The sequence below is a fragment of the Oncorhynchus keta genome, chromosome 3 (genome assembly GCF_023373465.1).
Source record: "Oncorhynchus keta strain PuntledgeMale-10-30-2019 chromosome 3, Oket_V2, whole genome shotgun sequence".
In the NCBI taxonomy this organism is placed as follows: Eukaryota; Metazoa; Chordata; class Actinopteri; order Salmoniformes; family Salmonidae; genus Oncorhynchus; species Oncorhynchus keta.
This window is the reverse complement of record NC_068423.1, coordinates 529,647-554,302: the sequence shown is the minus strand read 5'-3', so window position 1 is coordinate 554,302 and position 24,656 is coordinate 529,647. Positions and strand designations below refer to the sequence as shown.

At 42.6% G+C, this 24,656-nt stretch overlaps 2 protein-coding genes across 3 annotated transcripts in view; both read right to left on the bottom strand.

Moving 5' to 3' along the window:
• Positions 1-820: 820 nt before the first annotated feature.
• Positions 821-18,520, bottom strand: LOC118363608 (probable E3 ubiquitin-protein ligase TRIML1). 2 transcript variants are annotated; one of them, XM_052486086.1, is made up of 7 exons: positions 18,295-18,520; positions 18,173-18,192; positions 16,150-16,292; positions 14,570-15,082; positions 4,700-4,740; positions 4,057-4,145; positions 3,835-3,975 (listed from the first exon to the last, which is right to left on the bottom strand). In XM_052486086.1, exons 1-6 carry the CDS (start codon positions 18,514-18,516, stop codon positions 4,092-4,094), a joined length of 993 nt encoding a protein of 330 aa, XP_052342046.1. In that variant the 5' UTR covers positions 18,517-18,520; the 3' UTR covers positions 3,835-3,975; positions 4,057-4,091. The 2 variants fall into 2 exon arrangements, with proteins under 2 accessions (XP_052342040.1, XP_052342046.1); XM_052486080.1 differs by lacking the exons at positions 4,057-4,145; positions 18,173-18,192; positions 18,295-18,520 and adding an exon at positions 16,912-17,404 and having other exon boundaries at positions 821-3,975.
• A 3,557-nt stretch (positions 18,521-22,077) lies between these two features.
• The window catches only part of LOC118363575 (actin-binding LIM protein 1-like), a 137,429-nt gene continuing 134,850 nt past the window's right edge, over positions 22,078-24,656 (bottom strand). The window contains exons 22-23 of the mRNA XM_052486066.1: positions 23,576-23,656; positions 22,078-23,394 (exon numbers count right to left, since the gene is read on the bottom strand). Coding sequence (XP_052342026.1) covers positions 23,281-23,394; positions 23,576-23,656 — 195 coding nt within the window. The 3' untranslated portion in view covers positions 22,078-23,280. The remainder of the gene's footprint in view (positions 23,395-23,575; positions 23,657-24,656) is intronic.

The window sequence follows — 24,656 nt, the reverse complement described above, 5'->3', positions numbered from 1 at the left end:
TTCCTATGAAGCACCATGGCTGAGTGTCAACATCTGTGTTTCTGGACCAGAGTCAATGCACAACAGTGAACAGTTGTGGGTGTATACAACAACATGTTTGAATGTGAGAAAGTATATAAGGTGTCTTTTTATACAGATACTCTATGTATTGTGTGACAAATTTATTTATTTGTCTTAAAGGCAATTTAAGTGTTGGAGTGCTGTTCTAGGATCAGCCTCCCCATCCAAATAATCAAATTAATCATTATCTAAAAAGGCAAAATTGATCACAAATCAGTACTGATACGCTGACACTCATAGTGAATATGTGACCTGACCTGAAGATGTTATGAGGGCCCAGTACATCGGCATCCTCAAAGTCATGGAAGGGATCAGCGCCTTTCTCCAGGATAAAATGGTCCCAGTGGAGACATTAATTTCCATCGTCTGTCTCACTCACATTGATGCGATACGACATCCTGTCATACTTGAGCTTGTAACAGTTGTCGTGACTTTTACTTTAATTTATCTGATGACTGTTATTTCTCTGATCAACTAACTATGCTTAATTTTGTTACCCAATTAAATGAATCATGTAATAATTAACTCATTAGGATTTGGGGCACCACGAGAGTGGTTCTTTAAAGGGTTACCTTCTCCCGAATTAAACTCTACAGGTTTTTACCTATCACATCCATAAAACAGTAAATGTATGAATCATAAACTCGTATCATATCATCATTCTGAACAGTCGTAACCTCCTGCGTCTGCAAAAATCCCAGCCTTATGATTCAGTACTACACAAATTGGTTTCATTATTTATTTCCTAGCTAACAAATTGATGAGACAGAATAAACATACACACTTATTAATACATGAGAAAAGGTCCCTAGTGGACTGACATAACATATGGTGGATGGAGAGAAAGAGACACTTATTGTTGATACATTTGTGACCCAATTCATGAAACTAGGCATATGTCGCAAGTCACGACTTCACAGGAGAGCCGTTTGAACGTAAATATATTTTTTAATCAAAATGCATTTGTTGGCAGAAAACCCTTCTTGAACATGTGAACTTTCATGTGCCTTAATTACAAACTTGTATGCCATCTGTAAATATGAATACAAATGTTAAATTACGAGCCTTGTTGGTTGAGGATCAAGCTTTGAAATCAGTTGAATTATAGTATGATAGCTAATGCTGTACCCTAACTGGCCACGCGCCATCATGCGCCATCATGCGCCATCATGCGCAAATTGATTTTGTCCCCCCACAACAAACGCGATCACGACACGTAGGTTAAAATATATAAAAAACTGAACCAATTATATTAAACATGAAACATTTAAGGCAATTTAGCTAGCTAGCTTGCTGGCAAATTTGTCCTGGGATATAAATGTTATTTTACCTGAAATGGACAAGGTCCTCTACTCCGACAATTAATCCACACTTAAAACGGTCAACCAAATAATTTCTAGTCATCTCTCCTCCTTCCGGGCCTTTTCTTCTTTGGACTTATATGGCGATTGGCAACTAACGTTCATAACGTGTATTACCACCACCGACCTCCGTTCATCTTCAGTCACCCACGTGGGTATAACCAATGAGGAGATGGCGCGTGGGTATCCGCTTCTATAAACCAATGAGGAGATGGGAGAGGCAGGACTTTCAGCGCAATCAGCATCACAAATAGAACTGACTTCTATTTTAGCCCGTGGCAATGCAGACGCTAGTTGGCGCACGAGCAGTGTGGGTGTAATAATTTAATAACATTTATGTTTACATTTATTTTGCAACGCGAGCGCACGCAACGCAAGCGGTGTAGTCAGCATGTAAAGAGATGGAGAAAACACCTGTCTCCGGATTACATCTTCAAACTAAGGGTAACCGTGGTATGGCATTCCTGAGAGGGAGATGCATCCGGCATCATGCATGATGATGTATACAGGTAAGATAGTCTAGCGTTAGCTAGCTACATTTTCAGATATTACACGTTTCTAATTTTGACAGAAAGTGTACTGTTAGCTGGCTGGCTCCCTAGCTGACGTTATTACTTGTTTCCCAGAGCCGTTTGCTTTTCTAGTTAGAGCCTAATGTTAGCTAGCTAACATTGGACCTGGTTGGTTAGCTTCCAGCACTGTGGCATTGTTGGCACTTTATTTATTGTTGTTTAACTAGCTAACGTTAACTGGCTGGCTCATTAGCTAACGTTACATGACATGTGTGATCTTAAATGTTGTTCATTATTTACCTAGCTAGTTATATGTCTTATGTCTTAAGCTAAAGTGTACTGTTAGCTAGCTAGCTAACGTTAGATGGTTGGCTCCCTAGCGGACGTTATTATTTGTTTCCCAGAGCTGTTTGCTTTTCTAGTTAGAGTCTAGTGTTTGGCATTGCTGGCACTTTGTTCATTGTTGGTAAACTAGCTAACGTTAGCTGGCTGGCTCTTTAGCTAACATTAAGTGACGTGTGTACAACACCCACTGAATATGGCTGGTGTCAGTAAACGTCTGAAAAAAAGCGTAATGAAATTGTTGCCAGCAGAGCTGGTTAGGCTGTTTTCATGTTATCGAGAGGTAAACTAAGCATCAGCCAGAGCATCAAGTGTGTGCTCCGAGAGTGAAACCAGATGGGTGGGGCTAAAGCTTAAGAGGGTGTGATACCAAAACATTCAAAGGCGATTTTCTCAAAAGTGAGTTTATATGTTGATCAACTTTCAAATCAGCATTACTTTCCCATTGTTCCTCTGAGTCTCTACTTTTATCCAATGTAAAAAATCGAATTTCACATTTTGCTACATAAGACCAAATCCAGGTGGTGAGTCACATTTTAGCAACTATTCTCACAGTAATCATTATTTTGCACATGAACTGCTGCCCGTTTGGAGTAAGAAATCATGAATGCATTTACTTTTAAATGTCTTCGTTCACCGTGGATCTCTGTTGGAACCAGCTCTCCTTAGGAAGGGTGTTGGGCCTTTCAGCGGCACGGTTGTAAGGCTCTGATTGTCCAAAAGGGATCACTCCTCCCCAGTCTTCTGCTGTTGTTCCCTCTGGAAGATGCTCCTTGGAAGATAGGCTAGCCAGCGGTGTTGACGGTTCCCATTGGTGATACGAGTAGTAGAATACGGTGATTCGAGAAGAGTAGTAGAATAGGATGGTTTGAAGAGTAGTAGAATGGTCCTACTTAAATTCATTTTTCTAGATTTTTAACTAAGGACAGCTAATCAGCGTTACTGTGATTGTCCGGGAGGCGAGCTTCTCGCGTCTTTCGGGGCTTGGATACCTACTGTGCAAATTTTATAGAAGACAAATGATCTCTTAAAATCACATTCTTATCTTAACAAAAAGACTTTGAAAATGTTTCATATTTCATATACGAAGTATAGGATGGAGACTTTGTACATGTAGTCTATACTGTATATACAGTATTTCCTTTATAACCTTTAATGATATCACAAAATAACAACCTATATGACATTATTATTATTTAGATTACCACTGACCATTCCCCACGTTCTTATGTTAGAAATATTGTTCCAGTATTCGCTTTAGAATGTGTTAGAGTTTCGGGTAGACAAAGGAACATTCCTGCGTGGATTTGGAGAGGGATGTTCTCTGGATTTCCTCTCCTTTAATCTACAACAGGGTGGAAGGTGTCAACCCTCCACCAGCTCCCTCCTCTCCCCCTCTATGGGTGAAAGAGAGTCTGGTTACTGTCATCCATTGCACAGCTGATCTGACCCATTCGGATCCTCACAGGACAGTCATGACAGTCTCCCTCTGGTAGGTTCAATCTTGGAAGGATTCTGCAAGTTGAAATTAACACAAAAATGACAACAGGATGTCCTGGTTTGTGGATCATCGTGGTTTACCCTGGTAGGATTTCTGAAAGTTGCAGACCACCACAAGAATAGCCAGGGGATGTCCTGGTTGCGGATCGTCGTTCTGGACCCGTCGTCCGGTAGTCCAGGCTGGTGGATCTAGGCAGTAACTTAGACAGATGTTAATAATGCAGAACACTCAAGCAATATCCCCCTTATCTCAGCTCGCTAGTCACCATAGCATCTCCCACCTGTAGCACACGCTCCAGCAGGTATATCTCTCTAGTCACCCCCAAAACCAATTCTTTCTTCGACCGCCTCTCCTTCCAGTTCTCTGCTGCTGGAACGAACAACAAAAATCTCTGAAACTGGAAACACTTATCTCCCTCACTAGCTTTAAGCACCAACTGTCAGAGCAGCTCACAGATTACTGCACCTGTACATAGCCCACCTATAATTTAGCCCAAACAACTACCTCTTTCCCAACTGTATTTAATTTATTTATTTATTTTGCTCCTTTGCACCCCATTATTTTTATTTCTACTTTGCACATTCTTCCATTGCAAAACTACCATTCCAGTGTTTTACTTGCTATATTGTATTTACTTTGCCACCATGGCCTTTTTTGCCTTCACCTCCCTTCTCACCTCATTGCTCACATTATATATAGACTTGTTTATACTGTATTATTGACTGTATGTTTGTTTTACTCCATGTGTAACTCTGTGTCGTTGTATCTGTCGAACTGCTTTGCTTTATCTTGGCCAGGTCGCAATTGTAAATGAGAACTTGTTCTCAACTTGCCTACCTGGTTAAATAAAGGTAAAATAAATAAAAAAATAAAAAATACATCATTACATTTCTTCTCCAAATGAGTGGCGTTGTGGCACTTACTAGTGGTTGTGTTTGGAACTTGTTTGTAGCAGTATCACTTCCTAAGTGTCAAAGAAAATGAAACAAAAATGAATAAAAATACAGAGAAAATATATACAAAATATAGTTACCACACCCTAATGATCTAATTGGACCATATTCTATATACGTCCACGGTCTTGCTAAATTCCATTTTCATGGCATTTTATCTAACATCGCATCTACAGTACAGCGACTCTACTTAGTGGTGTGTTGCTGAGGGCACTATCGTAAATTGATAACTACATGATAAGTCTACAGCTGTAAGGCTTCGGACAGTCTACAGGGATGACCTATGGACCTCTGGGAAGAAATTGGTGATTCATGTAGCTGTGGAGTCAAAGGGGCGTCAGGGTAAATGTTCAATTTTACCAAGGCTGGTATTTTGCTCGTACCCTTAAGTGATCCTAGTATAAATCCTCATTAAATGTTCCATTGTGCATGTGTAATTATGCTTAGACAAGCACACATGCTAAGGTAAAGAAAACCAAGTATCCTGGTAAGCTGCAACCTGTTCAGAATGAGTCTGACGTCATCAGATAATTTCCATGCCAATGACCAGTAAGTCAGTAAGAATTGGTGCCGACCTTAAAACTTGTTGTGACTAGGGGGCAGTATTTTAATTTTTGGAAAAATAAGTAAGCGGGATATTTTGTCAGGACAAGATGCCAGAATATGCATATAATTGACAGCTTAGGATAGAAAACACTCTAAAGTTTCCAAAACTGTAAAAATATTGTCTGTGAGCATAACAGAACTTATATTGCAGGCGAAAGCCTGAGAAAAATCCAATCCGGAAGTGACTCATGTTTTGAATGCTCTGCGTTACGATGCGTCCCTATTGAGCAGTGAATGGGCTATCAACCAGATTCCCTTTTCTGCGTATTCCCCAAGATGTCTACAGCATTGTGACATAGTTTCACGCCTTTATGTTGAAGAATACCCGTAAGAGGCTACATTGCGCAAGTGGTTACCTGGTGGGTCTCAGAGTGATTCTTGCGTAAAATACAGAGGTAGCCATTCTTCCTCTCGCTCCTACTGAAAAACCAACTGTCCCGGTGGATATATTATCGAATAGATATTTGAGAAACACCTTGAGGATTGATTATAAACAATGTTTGCCATGTTTCTGTCGATATTGTGGAGCTAATTTGGAATATTTTTCGCCGTTGTCGTGACCGCAATTTCTGGTCGATTTCTCAGCCTAACGTGAAGAACAAACGGAGCTATTTCGCCTATAAAAATAATATTTTGGGAAAAAAGGAACATTTGCTATCTAACTGGGAGTCCCGTGAGTGAAAACATCCGAAGCTCATCAAAGGTAAACGATTTAATTTGATTGCTTTTCTGATTTTCATGACTAAGTTACCTGCTGCTAGCTGGACATAATGCTATGCTAGGCTATCGATAAACTTACACAAATTCTTGTCTTGCTTAAACTGTAAAGCATATTTTGAAAATCTGAGATGACAGGGTGATTAACAAAAGCTTAAGCTGTGTTTCAATATATTTCACTTGTGATTTTCATGAATAGGAATATTTTCTAGTAATATTTATGTCCGTTGCGTTATGCTAATTGGTGTCAGATGATGACAATGATCCCCATTCACGGGATTGGAGTTACAACAAGTTAAGCCATGTGCCAAGGGGACCTGTAGTGGTTTTACTACAAGTCAATGTGTCTTACACCATTCCAGTGGCGATAGGTATGAAGGAGTCTTTTTCATAGCTATGTTATCCACTAAGTGATCATGGTGATCATGACTTCTAATAACTTTCCTCCCGAATGGAGGGTTCTATTTATTAGCGGCTTGTGTGTTAACCATCAGAAGAGTGTTTTGGAGATTCACTTCCACATGTTGCAATCTGAGTGACTACTACATCCTCTGTCGCTGTTATCAAGGGCAATTTGAATTGTTAGGTCTCTAACCTTCTTACTGATTGTGGCTGGACTGACTGTTGCTGGCATTGGTACTGGTTCCCAAGGGGACCAGCTATCCTACCGATTTATTCCGAAATGTTATACTACCGGAACACATGATTAGAGCAATTTACTAGTTGCATTGTAGTTGAGACTGCACATGGCAAGGAATGATTATTGTTACAATTTTTGGGGGGAGAGATGGAAAGTCCACTGGACTTCTTTTACGACCAGTGTGGGACACCACAGTGATATCTCAGATATATTCTAAGGTTATCCCCATCGAGGGGCTTGTCCACTCCTCTCCGTTATCATGGGGAAGTTTACAACTTGATTTGTTTCCTGATCGGGCGGCTACGTACATTGTTACATGTAGTCTCGACCCCCCCACTGGCCTCGATGAGGCTCATCATGGGTCTGGGCTAGTATTTCCCCCCTTTGTGTTTTGGGACCTCCCCACCTGTGACTGTTGTTGGTGTCCGGGGCACAAACACAAAAGGTCTGACCCTTTGTACGAGTTGCCAGTAGCTGCGTTGTTAGTAGATTAGCTGTAACCTTTCAACCAAATCTCCTGGTGTTTGTGCTTCAAAAAGCTCAGTGACTGTCATGGCCTGCCATTCACCACAGCGTCCTTGTGTGGCAAGCATTCCAGTACCTGCAAACTGAGACGAGGATATCTTTCTGCGATATCACACAGTGTTTTACCAGTGTGAGTCATCCGGTCAGTGGCGTGACTGATGCCGTTAGTTTCACTGTAAGGGGTTTCAGTCCCCCTTAAAGCGGAAAATGTATCATCGGAAGCAGAGACCAGTCTGAACATTGATACATTATTTCCTGAGACTGCCGTGGTGCTTGCAGAAGTGTCTGAAGAACAAGAAGTTAATCTTAGCTACAGTATCGCATGACTCCAAGGAGGAGGGAAGTTGCTCACTCACAGAGACTACTTGCTCGAAATCATGAGAAGAATAGTCAATCAAGTTTGAATGTGACAAGATATCGTAATATCTGCTTGAAACAGATTCTGCAAAGAGGTTTCGATAACGTCTTTTTCCCAAGTGGTCCTTTCGACAGATACTCCTTGTGGATGACTTTGTTTCAATCAGCAAATTACTTGTGACTATACTTAGCGAGATAAAATGATCCATCAAGTCTGCTCCGAGTAGCAGGTGTTCAGTTTCGAGGCTGGTAACATACACAGGGTGAACAAGCGATACGTTTTTGCAAGTGATGATTCAGCATGAGTCGCATTGGGAGAGTCGAGGTAATCTGAGTGAAACTTCAAAGTTTAGTGTCGCATCATTTTGTTTTTAACCAACGTTTAGCTGGATGCAAAGCCTTTTTGAGATCATTGAACAATGTTTGAGAGATGAGCGACATTGTCGAGCCTGAATCAATTAGCGCATCATGGATTAAGCAGTCCTCCAGGACTGGTCAATGATTTGATTATCATTGAAACCTTTGTTAGCCTTGTTACACTTTGTGTGGGTTGGGTGCAGGAACATAGTGATCAGCTTGATTGTTGCGGTACCTGTGTGGTTGGCTACATTCTTTATAGTTATTTTGACAGCATGGCTATTGGTATCGTGGTTTCGTGGTAGAGACCGTTGTTGTGTGACATCTCTCAACACTCCTATTGTAACAATTCTCGTTGGTGGAAGGAGAGGAAGACCAAAATGCAGCGTGGTAAGTGTTCGTCATATTTTAATTGAAAAACAGGCTACCTAAGTATGATTCTCAATCAGAGACAACAAACAACACCTGCCTCTGATTGAGAACTACGAGGCCAAACACAAATAAATATAAATATAACATAGAAAAAATAACCTAGACTTCCCACCCCAACTCACGCACTGACCAACCTAACAACGACAGAAAAAAGGAACAAAGGTCAGAATGTGACAGTACCCCCCCAAAGGTGCGGACTCCGGCCGCAAAACCTGAACCTATAGGGGAGGGTCTGCGTGGTCGTCTGTCCGCGGTGGCGGTTCTGGCGCGGGACGTGGACCCCATTCCACCATAGTCTTTGCCCGCTTAAGTGGTGCCTTTGGAGCGGCGACCCTCGCCCCGACCTCAGACTGGGAACACTTGCAGCGGGCCCCGAATAGATGGGAAACTCCGGCAGCGCCGGACAAGCGGGAAACTCCGGCTGCACCGTAGTGGAGGGCGACTCCGGCAGCGCCGTATTGGAGAGCGACTCCGGCAGCGCCGTATTGGAGGGCGACTCCGCCAACGCCGGAGTGAAGGGCGGGTCCGGCAGCTCCTGACTGACGGGCGGCTCCGGCAGTTCCTGACTGACGGGCGGCTCCGGCCGCTCCTGACTGACGGGCGGCTCCGGCAGCCCCTGACTGACGGGCGGCTCCGGCAGCTCCTGACTGAAGGGCGGCTCTGGCTGCTCCTGACTGACGGACGGCTCTGGCAGCTCAGGACAGACGGGCGGCTCTGGCAGCTCAGGACAGACGGGCGTCTCTGGCAGCTCAGGACAGACGGGTGGCTCTGGCAGCTCAGGACAGACGGGCGGCTCTGGCAACTCAGGACAGACGGGCGGCTCTGGCAACTCAGGACAGACGGGCGAACCTGGAGGGAGGAGATGGAGAGACAGCCTGGTGGGTCCTGTGGCAGCCCCACGCACCAGTCTGTCTCTCCGTCTCCTCCCTCCAGGTTCGCCCAGGCTGTGGGTGTGCACTGGAGATCTGGTGCATACCACTCTCACCTCTCCCTTAGGCTCAATGCCCACATTCGCCCGGCATGGGTGGAGCGCAGGCATAGGACGCACTGCACCCTCCCAGCACCCCGGAGACACAGCACGCAGAGCCGGCGCAGGATACCCTGGGCCGAAAAGGCGTACCGGAGACCAGACACACTGAGCTGGCACAACACGCCATGGCTGGATGCCCACACTCGCATGGCACTTGCGGGGGGCTGGCCTATAGTGCACCGGGCTATGAGGGCATACTGGCGACACCGTGCGCTTGACCGCATAACGCGGTGTCTGACCAGTACTGCGCTTCCTCCGGTAAGCACGAGGAGTGGGCTCAGGTCTCCCTCTCGTGCCTTTCGCGCTGCCATGCTACCTCCTTATATCGCCGCCGCTCAGCTCTCGCTGCCTCCAGTTCTTCCTTGGGGCGGCGATATTCCCCAGCCTGTGCCCGGGGTCCGTCTAAAATCTCCTCCCATGTCCATGAGTCCAGAGAACGCTGCTGCTCTATATCACGCTGCTTGGTGCTTGGTTGGTGGGTGGGTGTTTCTGCAATGATTCTCGTTGGTGGAAGGAGAGGAGGACTATAACAACATAGAAAAAAGAACCTAGGCCAACTCACACCCTGACCAACCTAACACAAAGACATAAAAAAGGAACTAAGGTCAGAATGTGACACCTATCCCTGATAACGCACCTGGAGTGAGTGCTCCTGTTCAATGTTCAAAACCAAGATGCCAGGGCTCTTAGTGGCTCACTTTTGATGCCTCAAAAGCTGTGCTCGCAAGCTCTCTGAGTTTTAAGATTGGCAAACCAACGTGGGCTGTAGGGCCCAAGTAGTTAATGAAGTTGAGGATACATGTTCGACAGAAACATTTTTTGAATGGCAATAGCTCTTCCATTCCTGTTTCAGTGAGTAGGCCAAAGTAAGCTGAACGAAGCCTATGATAGTATGCTTGTGGGTGTTAATTCCAAGCTTGTTTGACAGTGTTAGCCAGCGAGCTGTTGTGTTTGGGAGTCGCAGAACCTCTGAATTCTATTTTCAAAGCCATGGCAAGTTTCGCATAGTCGTTTTGCACGTGCTGCTGTTGTAGACAGATTAACCCTGTCACATGTCTATTCGACATTTGCTTCAACAGGTAAATATATTATTTCTAATCCACTAATTCAATCATTTGGCTTTTGGTCAAGGAAGCGATATAATGGAAATAGCATGTGTTCCAGTAGCGTTTGGGTAGCCATCCAAGACGTACTCTATGTCTGCTAATAATGTCTCCGTGTCATTTGGCTTCCCTGGAACGGGGTCAAAGGTGTGGAGGTTTTTGTCGATTTTGTCAAGGTGTTCCTTGCAAAGTGCGCAGAGAGGGTTGGCTTCATCCTGTGGGGAAGTATGGGCCGAAAAGCCAAGAGGAGAAGCCAAGCTTTGGCATTGTTGGCAAGGAGGCGCCATATTACTCTGTGCCGAATGGCCAAGAGGAAAAGACTGAGGGACACCCGAGGGAGGCAAAGTCTGAAACCTTCTATTTTGTACCGAGCTCCAGTTGCGAGCTTGATTGGGTAGGGTAGTCATGCTGTAGCGCGTGACTGTTCTGGAATTCCTCCAGATGGTACCTAAGGGTGGTATTCTGCTACATCGCAGGGTCCACTTGGGTGCTTAGAGTACTTATTTTAGACATGTGAGTGTCGCAGTTGCTCCTTTCGGTCTCATACTTATCTGTCATGGTTTGCAGGTAGAGGTCTTGAGTGCGGAGCAAGAGATTCAATGATCAGATGTCCTCCGCTTGCTTAGAGATCATTTTGTTCACCTGGGTTCTCTCATCGTTCATTTGGTTAGCGACTTCAATGAGTTCCGCGGTTTAGTCATCCAACTTGGTTATGGTGTTCATAAGCTGATCGTTTTTGGTCTGCAGCATTTGGACTAGAACATTATTGTTTGAATGTTGTTTATCAAAACTGCATGCATTGCGCGCCCCTGTTCATAGATAACTCAACAGATTTATCTAGTTTATCTAGCGAGACTGCAGGTATTGGAGGACATACTGTACCCCGCATGACTCAGGCACCACCTCAATACCAGTGCACCAAGAGCAGAACAATCACCAGCTCAACTGGTATGCCGCGGTTGTATCCGGTGCCCTTGCACTCTGAATGGAGTTCATTACACCCTCCTGTAGTCCTAACATGGACCATTGGCACCGTTCAGTGGCCAAGCCCACCGACTGAGACAGCAGGTCCGGTCTCAGGGGAAATAGCCAAGGTGTCCCAGACAACAGGGATAGGAGAAGGCTGAACCAGGCTTGTCTGGGCCAGTATGGGGCCACCAGAAGCAGATGATGCTCTGCCATGCTGGTCCTGTCCAGCACAGCCTGGAACAGGGGAAAAAGGGGGGAATGCGTAAAGCTCCAGCCTGCGCCAATCGTGAGCCAGAGCATCCAAGACCAGAGGCCCAGGTGGCTCCGACATGGAGTACCTCAGGGGGAAGTGCACATTGTCCAGGGAGGCAAACAGGTCCACCTGCGCCCTCCTGAACTTGCTGCATCACCTGGGGATGTCGGCTCCAGTCCCGGACCCTCCCTTGGCAGCATATCCGCTGCCACATTCAGGATGCCAGGTACATGCGCTGCGCGTAGAGACGCTAGACATCCCTGAGCCCAGAGAAGGAGCTCACATGCCATAAGATGTAGGCGGTGGGACTTAAGTCCACCCTGATGGTTGATGTAAGCCAATACTATGGTGTTGTCCGTTCTCACCAGGACATGTCTTCCCTTCAGATGTGGAAGGAAAGACTGCAGGGCCAGCAATACAGCTCGGAGCACTCGTGTATTGATGTGCCTGCCGCTCCAAGGGGGTAGCCAACATCCGCTGACCGACCTGCCCTTGGTCACACACCTCTAGCCAATCTGGGTGGCGTCTGTGCTGACCAGCTCCCGGCAGCACATCCTCAGCATCTCCACCCCACCTGAGAGAAAGGGGTCACAGCGCCACCTCAACAATACCATGAGGCACTGTGTGGTCATCCGCAGCTGGCGGTGACAGTGGCACTTCGGGTGCAGCTGGTGGGAGTTGAACCACTGTTGAAGAGGCTGGAGATGGAGCAGGCTCAGGGGAATCAACAATGAGGCCGCCCCTGTCAAAAGTGATCAAGGCAAGGTGAGATTGCCTGAACCCTTCTGGTGGACAGGCGTGCTCTCATGAGGACTGAGTCCATCTCCATGCCAATGAAGGCCACCCTCTGGGTGGGCGTCAGACAACTGTTCTTGTCGGTTACAGTAATACCCAGCCCGCCGATGTGGGTCAGGAGCATGTCTCTGTCTGATAGGAACTGTATCCTGGTCAGGGCACAAATCAGTCATTCGTCCAGGTAATTGAGAATCAACACTTATTGAAAGTGCGGGGTGCAAAGGAGAGGGGTGCCAAGAACTGTCCCTTCGAAAGCGAATCGGAGGTACTGCCACTGAGCTGGGTGAACAGGTACATGGAAGTATGCAACCCTCAGGTACAGCGTCACAAACCACAGGTCCCTGGACACGGCCTGCAACACACGGCTGGGGACAGTATGTGGAACCTCAGTACCTTCAAGTACCCATTGAGGTTCAGAATCGGTCGAAATCCTCTGTCTCTTTTTGGGACCACAAAATAAGTGGTCAGAGTGGGGTGTTCTCTCATTATGTGTCTGGAAGTAGATAGCAAGCCAGCCAATGTTAGCCAGTTAGTTTGGGTGCTTCACTACTGTGAGGTCAGAACGTTCTGATCAATCCTACTCATCGGTCATAGCGTCCACTGTGCGTTCTGAATGCTCTGAGAGCGAAACGCTCTGAAGAATGGACAATCTGACAGCACAGTTGCAGTCACCAAAGCTCTGGATAACATAACAGCCTAACCAGCTCTGCTAGGGCGAGTAATGTTGAGTGAGCTGTTCTCTCATTTGTGTCTGGAAGTAACTAGCAAGTTAGCTTGGGTGCTTGATTGCTGTTGATAGTACAGAAAGCTTGGATCAACCCTTAAAGAGATGGGTGGGGCTAAAGCTTAAGAGGTTGTGAATGATGCCGAAGGGGTGTTGACAAAGAAGGGCTCTCCAGTAGTAGTTCCAAAACATTCAAGGGACATTTTCTCAAAAGTGAGTTTACAAGTTTATCAACTTTCAATGCAAAATTACTTTCCCATTGTTCCTCAACTGTAGTGTATTATATACAATTTTGTCTCAACTTTTATCCAATGTAAAAATCGCAATTTCAAATGTTGCTACATAAGCCCGATTTGAGCCTATCGGTCAGATTTGTGAATCACAAAAGACAAAAGACATTGGTTTGATTCATTCTGAAAAGTGCCACATTCAGTTATTCAAGGGAAAGGGGATACCTAGTCAGTTGCACAACTGAATGCATTCAACCGAAATGTGTCTTCCACATTTAACCCAAGAGGTGCATGGGATGCCTTAAACAACATCATCGGCACCCGGGGAGCAATTGTTGTTGGGGGTTAACTGCCTTTCTGAAGGGCAGAATGGCAGATGTGTTGTTATTAAGCCTACTGACTGTCAATACTGATAGTGGCTAATATTTAACAAAATAGAAATAGGAAACAGAGAAAGCTGGGGTAGCCTATAATTAAGATATTCAAGAGGGCCCATCCCTGCAAGTTAAAAGGCTGTACAATTAATATTCTGCATAATGCATTTCATACTCTTTAATGTGACAAAGTTGATATATCGATATGCTTAATTTTGTTGCCATATGACTGGTTTCACAATTGTCTCCAGTGATTATAAGATAAAATATATCTAAAACAAGTATCATTAATATTTACAATCCCCTTATCCAAATGGATTACTAATTTACCTAGATCTTTTCAATAGCTCTCATGAAATTGTAAATTACACTGCATGGAGAATGATGTTATTTCTATCGGAAAATATTAAGTAGATACTTTTTCCTCTTGCGTAAAGGTGGATGAATTATTAGGACATTAAGTCGATGTGAGAATATGGCATATCTATAGACACCTCTGCCACACCTTCATTAGATATTAGATATCCACCCAAAAAGAAAAGCAGGTGAATAGTGTGCTATTCTCATGCCTAAGTTCAAGGTCAGAATACGTGTTGAGAGAAAATCGCTTAAAAAGGGAATCATCCCCTTTGAGTATCATAAGGAGCAGAGTCAGCATTCTTGGGCATTCTGGATAGAACTAGGAGTTGGAGGTGCGTTACAGATCAAAATTGGTTTGGCGTTCGTACCGTTGTGGTCGTGACCTGGGCACAATGCCAGGTGGAGACAGTCCTTGAACGCCCCCACACAAAACGAGAACAGAGGGGTCATGCTGTCCGCCCCCAGGAAAGACACTAGGCCCGCTGGGAAACTACACAGGACCCCAATACGGCTTAAGTGTTTCGTGACAGGCAGCTGGTGGGGCACCCCACCGTGCCAGGCTGTGTACTCCCCGTCAAAGAATTCCATGGCCCAGGAGTCAGAGCCGCGACCCAGCCAGCAGTCCTCGGCCCGGCCCTTGCGGGAGATGGTGGGGTAGGTGAGGCCCAGCTCCCAGTAAGTCTTCCCAGCCACATCTATCTCCCAGTAGTGACGCCCGGAGCTGAAACCCTGCAGGCTGATCACATTGAGGGTGGTGTCAAAGCGTCCTGGGAGCTCTGGTAGTTCCTGCCAGGTGTCTGTGTAGGTGACACTGTCACCGTGCAGGGAGATGACCAGCTTGGGGTGCGCTGTCTCTGGGTCCAGGGACACCTCTGTAGAATCTGTTGACAGAGGTGTAATTTTCCCATGAGAAAATACTATATTTAATACAATACTCTATTATAATTGGCTGGATGTTTCAAGGCATAACCACTTTCAAGGCATAACCAGTTTTAATAACATGCAGCATGTTTTTAAGTACAAAAACATGCTGTATGCTATAACGGCTTACCTTCACTTATAAATTATAGATGTAACACATGTATCCATAATGAAATACACTTTTTGAATTGTTTTAGAATTTCTACAGTATTCTGATAGACCACTAGGTGTAGAGGATCCATGGTACAAAAAGATCCTGCCTATCTCTCCACTTCCAGTTGTACTTAGCTATGTTTCCATTAACCTGTCCAGTAACTTTTTTTAGAAAGAAATATTGCATTGAAAATAGATGCAACAATTGCCTGCTATGGTGCGTTTCCATTGTACTATCTTGTGTCAATAAAAACAGCTGGATGTAATGATGTCACCCCCCCACGAAAGCCACATTTTACATATTCCAATAATTCTCATGTGCCAACGTATCGTCACGGACCGTGCCATGGTGAAACTTGCACTCCTGTAGATCTGAAATAATTGGATCATGAAACTTGCATCTAGCCAACAAGAGAAGCAAGAAGAAGTAATTAAGATATTATTGAAAGTCAGGACAATCTTTGTCCTGCAAAAAAACATATATATTTTTTAATAGTTTACAGCAGTATACATTTAGAATGAAATGTGGAGTGGATCTTTATAATTACATGATGGCATCATGTATTCCGAATACCTTAAAAATTATTTGGCAATCATCATTTATTTGAAAAACTGTTTCAATCATTATTTGTCACAATAAAGAAACTTAGACAAAATAAAAAATCCCCCCTGTCGAATGGATACAAATGTTGTATCTTTAGAAAATGTCTCCTATATCTGCCGTTTACATTACACATGTTGCAAAGATTTGTTTTGCGACATTGCTTTTGTTGAAAAAACCTGTGTCAATGGAAACCTGCCTAGTGACATCATAGCATCTTGAGATTTAAATCATAAAATTGAAAAGATGTCATGGAATACTAAGGGTACTCACAGCTCTTGATGAGTCTCTTGGTAATGGGGGTCTGGGAGTGGATGAGTAGCAGCATATTGTTGGTGAGGGTGAGAATTTGGTCAGCTTTAGGCTCATCCAGGTTCACTTTGCTTGGGTCTGTCCTGCTCAGCAGATCCATCACTCTGGGTGAGAGAGAGGACAATTACCAACATTTAAAGCCTGGTCTCAAAGACTAAATGTAACATAGTAAATGTAACTCAAATCAATCAAATGAGTATGATATGTTACATTTGATATGGTTAAATAAGACAGATGGTTACTTAAGGCAAAAACAAAAGTAGGGTGGATGGGTTGGCGTTTGAAATCTCATCACAGACAGTTTTAGCATTTTAACTAATTAGCAACTTGTGAACTACTTACTACTTTTTAGCTACTTTGCATGTTAGCTAACCCATCTCCTAACCCTAAACTTAACCCTTTTAGATAACCCTTCCACTAACCTTAACCCTTTCACATAACTCCTAAACTTAACCCTAACCCTTAGCCTAGCTAAATTTAACTAGCTAGCTAACGTTAGCCACCTAGCTAGAATTCGTAACATATCATACATTTAGCAAATTTGTAATATATAACACAATTGTAATTCGTAACATGTCATACGAAATAGGTAATGGACATCCACAAATTAATACATACCACGCCATTCGAAACATATCATACTAAATTGAATGTTCCGGATATACATACAGAATAATATGAAATGCTCTGAGACCAGGTTGACTTTACTGCAGTGGCTCTCACATGAACAGTAGGCAGGTTTCCATTGACCCAAAAAGACATGTGTAATGGAAACGGCAGATATAGGATAAATGTTCTAAAGATTGATAACATTTGTATCTGTTCAACAGGGGTGGATTTTTCTTTAGTAGAACTTTATTGCGACAAATGATGATGGAAACAGTGTTTTTTGAATAACTGATGATTGCCGAATGAATCATTTTGAAGGTATACGTAATTATAAAGCGCCACTTCACATTTACTAAATGTCTACTGCTGTAATGGCTTTCCTCCTCTTCGTCTGAAAAGGAGAGGCGAGAAGGATCGGAGGCCCAATATGCGGAGTGGTAAGTGTCCACGGTATTTATTTAAACACATAAACTGAACACTCCATGCAAAAACAATAAACTCTACACTCCATGCAAAAACAATAAACTCTACACTCCATGCAAAAACAATAAACTCTACACTCCATGCAAAAACAATAAACATCACGTGAATAACCGAAAACAGTACCGTGTGGTGTAAAACACCACAAACAATCACCCACAAAACAACAGTGAAACCCAGGCTACCTAAGTATGATTCTCAATCAGAGACAACTAATGACACCTGCCTCTGATTGAGAACCATACTAGGCCGAACACAGAAAAACAACCTAGACACACAAAACATAGAATGCCCACCCAACTCACGTCCTGACCAACTAAAACAATCAATTAACACAAATACTAGCGTCAGAACGTGACAACTGCTTGCAAAATCCCCTAAAATTCAAGTATATAAATAATGTTTCTTTGCAAGAAAAAGATTGTCCTGACTTTGAAAATTCCTGAAATTCTTGAAGGTATATTTGTCAATTATTAATTTGCATTCTGTCCATGCTGGCTTTCGCAGGCTACTTGAGACATGAAACAGTTAGGTGGGAGGGCATACAGGCTGTCGCCAATTTATTCATGCGCAATTTGCCTAAATTGGTAATGGCAATATTTGAACCACTACATTTTTACTTGACAGGCTTTTGCAGAAAAGTGTTTTGGTTGTTGGTGTAACTTCACTACATCCAACTGTTTTTATTGACACAGCTGGACACGCAATCCATTTTCTATGCAAACGTTCTACGTGTCGACAGAAAATCGCCGGTCAAGTTAATGGGAACATAGCTATTGACAGTTTATGATCAATAATGATGATTGTAAACATCTTTGTCAATCAAATTATTTATATAAAATATATGTGCATGCGGTATTAGAAACAACAAATGTATTTGGATCAAATGACATACCTGCCTTCTATCTCTGTGTCCTAGAGTCGATGTGGAGGAAATAAAGACAGTGATAGTGAATACAACAGCATCAATATCCATTAAATTAGTTTATGTTGAATAGAACTGAAGAGCCAAATCACCATTGTATCAGGCAGAATAATGTCCTTCTGGGCTAGCTCAGTGGTGAGCTTGGCCAGATCCTGCTCTATCTCCTGGATGATGATACAATTATTTTCCATCAGGTCCTCCAGGGCTGTGACTGCAGCTCTCTCCTCCATCTCCAGCTGGGTCAGAGTTATCCTGAGGTCCTCATTCAGAACCCTCTGGATGTCCTCATACTTCTTCTTTATACTCTCCTTCATCGCTGAGGACTTTTTCTGGTTGTGGGACACAGAACCAGTCAATGTGAAAGTCATTGCAACATTTCACATCTTAGAGTTTATATGCTACCATGTTGTGCATGTTTTTCACCACAAATAGATGCCTTATAAATATAAATGTCAGATGTGACCATAGAAATATAATTACTAGAAGGGCCAAAGCCCCTCAGACCACTTCAATTTGACTGGAACACTCATGTGTGCATTCAAGATGTCTGACATGTTATTGTGATGCTTGTGACCTCTGTTCACACAGATGAAGCCCTGTGCTGTTTACTTACAATGATTTCAGTTTGCTTTGCACTTAGCTTCTTCATTCGTCGCTTCACAGCCTCTCTTTGCCTCTTCAGACATTCCTGGTGCTTCAACTGCATCTCCTGAGGAGTGAAAAAAAAGTAGCAGACACCTGATCCTGAGTCTTCATCTTCAAGGCCTTACTCTAAGTGAGATGATCAGTTATACCAATGAAGAAAAGCTGACGAAATTGCAAAGGGAAGTTGTAATAAACCAAAGACTTCTAGTCCTGTGTCAATGAGTCTTAAATCAATATAGACTACCTGGCACTCTTTAACAATACCATGCTTCTAGTTTCACAAAAGTCAAAAGTTGGGACACAACTACTCATTCATTCAAGGGTTTTTCTTTATTTTTTTACATGTAGAATAAAAACTATGAAATAAAATATGGAATTATGTAGTAACCAAAAATCAAAACATATTTTATATTTCAGATTCTTCAAATTGGCCACCCTTTGCCTGGATTACAGCTTTGCACAGCCTTGGCATTCTCCCAACCAGCTTCACCTGGAATGCTTTTCCAACAGTCTTGAAGGAGTTCCCACATATGCTGAGCACGTGTTGGCTGCTTTTCCTTCACTCAGCGGTTCAACTCATAACCAAACCATCTCAATGTGGGCGGCAGGTAGCCTAGTGGTTAGAGTGTTGGCCTAGTAACCAAAAGGTTGCAAGATCAAATCCCTGAGCTGACAGGGTAAAAAGCTCTTGTTCTGCCGCTGTTCCTAGGCTGTCATTAAAAATAAGAAAGTGTTCTCAACTGACTTGCCTAGTTAAATAAAGGTAAAATAAAAAATTGGGTTGGGTGATTGTGGAGGACAGGTCATCTGATGCAGCACTCTTGGTCATATAGCCCTTACACAGTCTGGAGGTGTGTTTTGGGTCATTCTCCTGTTGAAAAACAAATGATAGTCACACTAAGCGCAAACCAGATGGGATGGCATATCACTGCAGAATGCTGTGGTAGCCATGCTGGTTAAGACTAAAGGACAGATTTACACCTGTCGAATGTCCATTGCTAGTGTTTCTTGGCCCAAGCAAGTCTCTTCTTCTTATTGGTGTCCTTTTGTCGTGTTTATTTTTCAGCAATTTGATCATGAAGGCCTGATTCACGCAGTCTCCTCTGAACAGTTGATGTTGAGATGCATTTATTTGGGCTGCAATCTGAGGTGCAGTTAACTCAAATGAACTTATCCTCTGCAGCAGAGGTAACTCTGGGTCTTCCTTCCCGTGGCAGTCCTCATGAGAGCCAGTTTCATCATAGCACTTGATGGTTTTTGTGACTGCACTTTCAAAGTTCTTGAAATTTTCAGGATTGACTGACCATCATGTCCCAATGTAATGATGGACTGTCGTTTTTATTTGCTTATTTGAGCTGTTCTTGCCATAATATGGATTTAATCTTTTACCAAATAGGGGTATCTTCGGTATACCACCCCTACCTTGTCACAACACAACTGGCTCAAACGCATTAAATAGGAAAGAAATTCCACAAATGAGCTTTTAACAAGGCACACCTGTTAATTAATTGAAATGCATTCCAGATGACTACTGATGAAGCTGGTTGAGAGAATGCCAAGAGTGTGCATAGCTGTCATCAAGGCAAAGGGTGGTTACTTTGAAGAATCTCAAATATAAAATATATTTTGATTTGTTTAACACTTTTTTGGTTACTACACGATTCCCTATGTGGTATTTCATAGTTTTGATGAGGTGAGATCACCTTGCCTGTTACTTCTAGTTATTCTGAACAGAACAGAACAGAGCCGGTATTGCCTGTTATTACTATGGCTGAGGGATTGGCATATACTGTAGTATTTGAATCATATTAATGAAAACAGAGCCATGTACCATGTCACAAAACCAGCCAAAGATATGACAATTCTAGTCTATCAAAAGCTTTTTCTGCATCGAATGATAGAAGTGCCCAAGGAGCTTTGGTTTCTGATGAAGCATGTAAAATATGTATTAGGAAATAGTTTAATATCTGTGTTTATCAAAGAAAGAGGGTGATAATGAGAGCACTGAATGGTTTTTACCTTTTTAAAAAAATGCAAAATTAGTCCTGCATTTACATCCCTTCCAAAATGAACCTTTGTGAACAGCTGTGTTAATCATTACAAGTATGATGTAATTTGTTCCACATTTTTAAATAGACCTCAGGAGGAACCAGGTGATTTACCTTTATTCATGTTATCCAATGACCTTTTGAGTTCATGTAGAGAGATTTAGGCTCCCAGCAAGCCGGCTTCCTCAGTTGCGAGAAGAGGAGATATCTTTTAAAAAGGACTTGATCTGGCTTGGTGTTTGATTTACAATGAGGTGTACAATTCTTTATAGAAACTGGATACTTTTTGGTTGATTCATTTGGATTCAACAGTTGCAATTTTCACTAATTGATCATTAATTAAAAACTTGTTAGCCAATAGACGACTGGGTCGATTACCATGGAAGTAATGGTTAAGTCTAGCCCAAAGGATGGCAAATTCTCCTCTCTGTCTTGTCAATAGATTTAGTTATATATTTTAGTTATCTTCTGACTTTGAAGAGAGTAGCTGTTACCTCGTCTGAAAAAAGTGTTTGTTGACAACTTTTCCAATTATGATATCTTCTTTATGATTTATTCCACCCAGATGCAAATGCAGTTGCATTGTTTTGTTTTTTAACCTTTAATGGCGTCCCATAAAAATCAGAGGATCAGATTTAATTTTTGTTAATCATTATAAATTCAAATTGTACAAAACGTAAGATTTTGTACTAAGGAAGCGTTAAAGTGCCATCTTGTGGTTATTTTAGGAAATTATGACATTTGTATCTGTCAGAAGCATGATGATCAGATAGACTCATATGTCGAATTTCTATTTTATTGATTAAAGAAAATAGAGTACATTCTAGTACGTAATCGATTCGGGAGAATGTTTTGTGCCTGTTTGAATAGAAAGTGTGCTCTTTTGCTTCAGGGATCAGAGAGCATATATTGGAGAGCCTTGGTTGCCTTTGGATTGTAGTTGGTCTTATTAGATTCATCCCGCATATCCAGAATGGCATTCATGTCTGTCCTGATAACCAGTTGGAATTCAGTTAATTCTAACAATAAGCTTACAGAAGTTATTATCCAATTTGATACATAGATATTTAGCAATACAGTATTTCCTCCATTCATACCATACTTTAAAACTATAGGCCTACTATAAAACTGTGTGTTTGTGTATCAGTATGTGTGTGTTTGAGAGAGAAAGAGACAGTTACATGGGTGTCTGCCTCTTTATTGGCTGAAGTCCAGGAAGTCAACGGAACACACTGTCTGATTTGTTCCATAAAACTTGACAGGAGAGTCCTCATATTACATTACACACTGTAGTTCCTTGAACAACATATATGAACCACAGTGTTTATTATAGTTTAATAGAGGAGAACAGGTAAACTAATACAGGCGATACCTTTGGAGTAGCCGAGGATTAACATACACAGTGATTTAAAGCTTTATTTTTTGCTTATATTTTAGTACAACAAATGGCAGTGTGGGTTTCCTTTATAAAACAGTCATTTCAAATAGTATTTCATTTTTATTTTTTACATTTAATGTGTTTGTTAGTAAAATAGGAATTGCTACTCCAATGGGAGCCTGAGAGGCGAAACTGAGTCGAACTCATTTGGCATCAAACCAAAGAAAACAGACTGAAACAGGGAGGGACTACTTGGACTCGTCCAATAACGAAGGCTCATTTCCATTTTTTGTTGAAAAGCAGTTTAAAATGTTTTCCGTTTCATGCCCTAAAGAATATGACCCAGATCTATACGTAAACCACATGATATTGTTTTGAATAGCAGCTTTTCCAGACTCTGATGCCAGTGAGAGTAACATAGTTAGGAGCTTAGGCTAGCTGGTATGTATTAGGGCCATAAAGAAATGGCAAGACCCAATATTTCCCATGATGAAAACAGCCATTTGATTTGACTTGATAGCCCAAATGAGGGCAAACTGACCATTGACATGTGAAGCTGACAGACATTCAATTTTTGCATGTGAACAGCATGTATCGTATGGTGCCATGAAATTCTACTAACAAAGTTCCACAGGAATCAACAGCAACAAATATGAGGAAACAAGCAGGTCAAGGAAAGCAGTTCCATTCAAAGCAAAGCCAGAAATGAAAACAAGCGCAGCAATCAAAAAGAACATGACTTAATTCATAATTCTTTCTCATTTTTGAACATGGAAGAAATTGTTTTATTTTCTTTCCTTGTAGCCTTTCAAATGTATCTATTAGTAATCATATCATCTATTCAGTCTGCAGAGGAGGCATCGTGAAAAAAGAAAGAAGTCCATTGCCTTCTTGAACATGTCAGAAAAAAAGGTTGACATAAATCGAAACAAACCTTACATCTATATTACAGTGTTAAAGTAGAGTGCTATCTGAAAGGATGGGATGAGTGCATTCTGCTCTGACTGCTAGAAGAGATTGGCCTTCTTTTTCATGTTGTTGCGTTTCCACAGTGGAAGCCTGTCAAACTCCTGGATCTCCATCCCAAAGATGTCAAAGAACGTTTCTGGGGCTAAGTGGCGCTAGAGTGAGAAGAGAGGTTGAGAAAAGAAGGAGGGGAAGGGGGGATGTTGTGGTTAACATTTCCGCTCCTATATGGTCATTGAAAAACTCAAGAAGCTATATGGATCTATGGATTCTGTACTTTCCTTGCTAAGTATTTGTGTAGCATTCATGCACACACATGCAGAAATCAAATGATACCTCCAGTCTTGTTCTGTCCACCTCCCTGGGCAGTTTAGCTCGCCCTCTACTGGTTATCATGAGCATTTCATATGGTACAACCTTCAAAAGGGAGACACTCATCAGTAAAGGATGTCAATACTGAATTAAGCTTCAAAAGGAGATTGTTGAAAGATGGACCCTTGGGCCATCAAAACGGACTGAGGACCCAATTCAATCAAACCTGGATACTAGGTTTTAAGATACAGTGCATTCGGAAAGTATTCTGACCCTTTGACTTTTTCCACATTTTGTTACAGCCTTATTCTAAAATGGATTAAATAAAAAAAATCCACATCAATCTACACACAAAATACCCCATAAATCAAAAACTTTTTTTTAAATGCTTGCACATTTAATAAAAATAAAACATAAATACCATATTTACATAAGTATTCAGACCCTTTGCTATGAGACTCAAAATTCAGCTCATTGATCATCCTTGAGATGTTTCTACAACTTGGAGTCCACCTGTGGTAAATTCAATTGATTGGACATTATTTGGAAAGGCACACACCTGTCTATATAAGGTCCCACAGTTGACAGTGCATGTCAGAGCAAAAACAAAGCTATGAGGTCGAAGGAATTGTCCGTAGAGCTCAGAGACAGGATTGTGTCGAGGCACAGATCTGGGGAAGGGTACCAAAACATTTATGGGGCATTGAAGGTCCCCAAGAACACAGTGGCATCCATCATTCTTTAAATGGAAGACGTTTGGAACCACCAAGACCTTTCCGAGAGCTGGGCACCCTGCAAACTGAGCAATTGGGAGAGAAGGGCTTTGGTCAGGGAGGCGACCAAGAACCCTATGGTCTCTCTGACAGAGCTCAAGAGTTCCTCTCTGAAAATGGGAGAGCCTTCCAGAAGGACAACCATCTCTGCAGCACTCCACCAATCAGGCCTTTGTGGTAGGGTGGCCAGGCAAAAGCCACTCCTCAGTAAATGGCACATGACAGCCCGCTTGAAGCCTGCCAAAAGGCACCTAAAGGACTCTGACCATGAGAAACAAGATTCTCTGGTCTGATGAAACCAAGATTGAATTCTTTGGCCTGAATATAAAGAG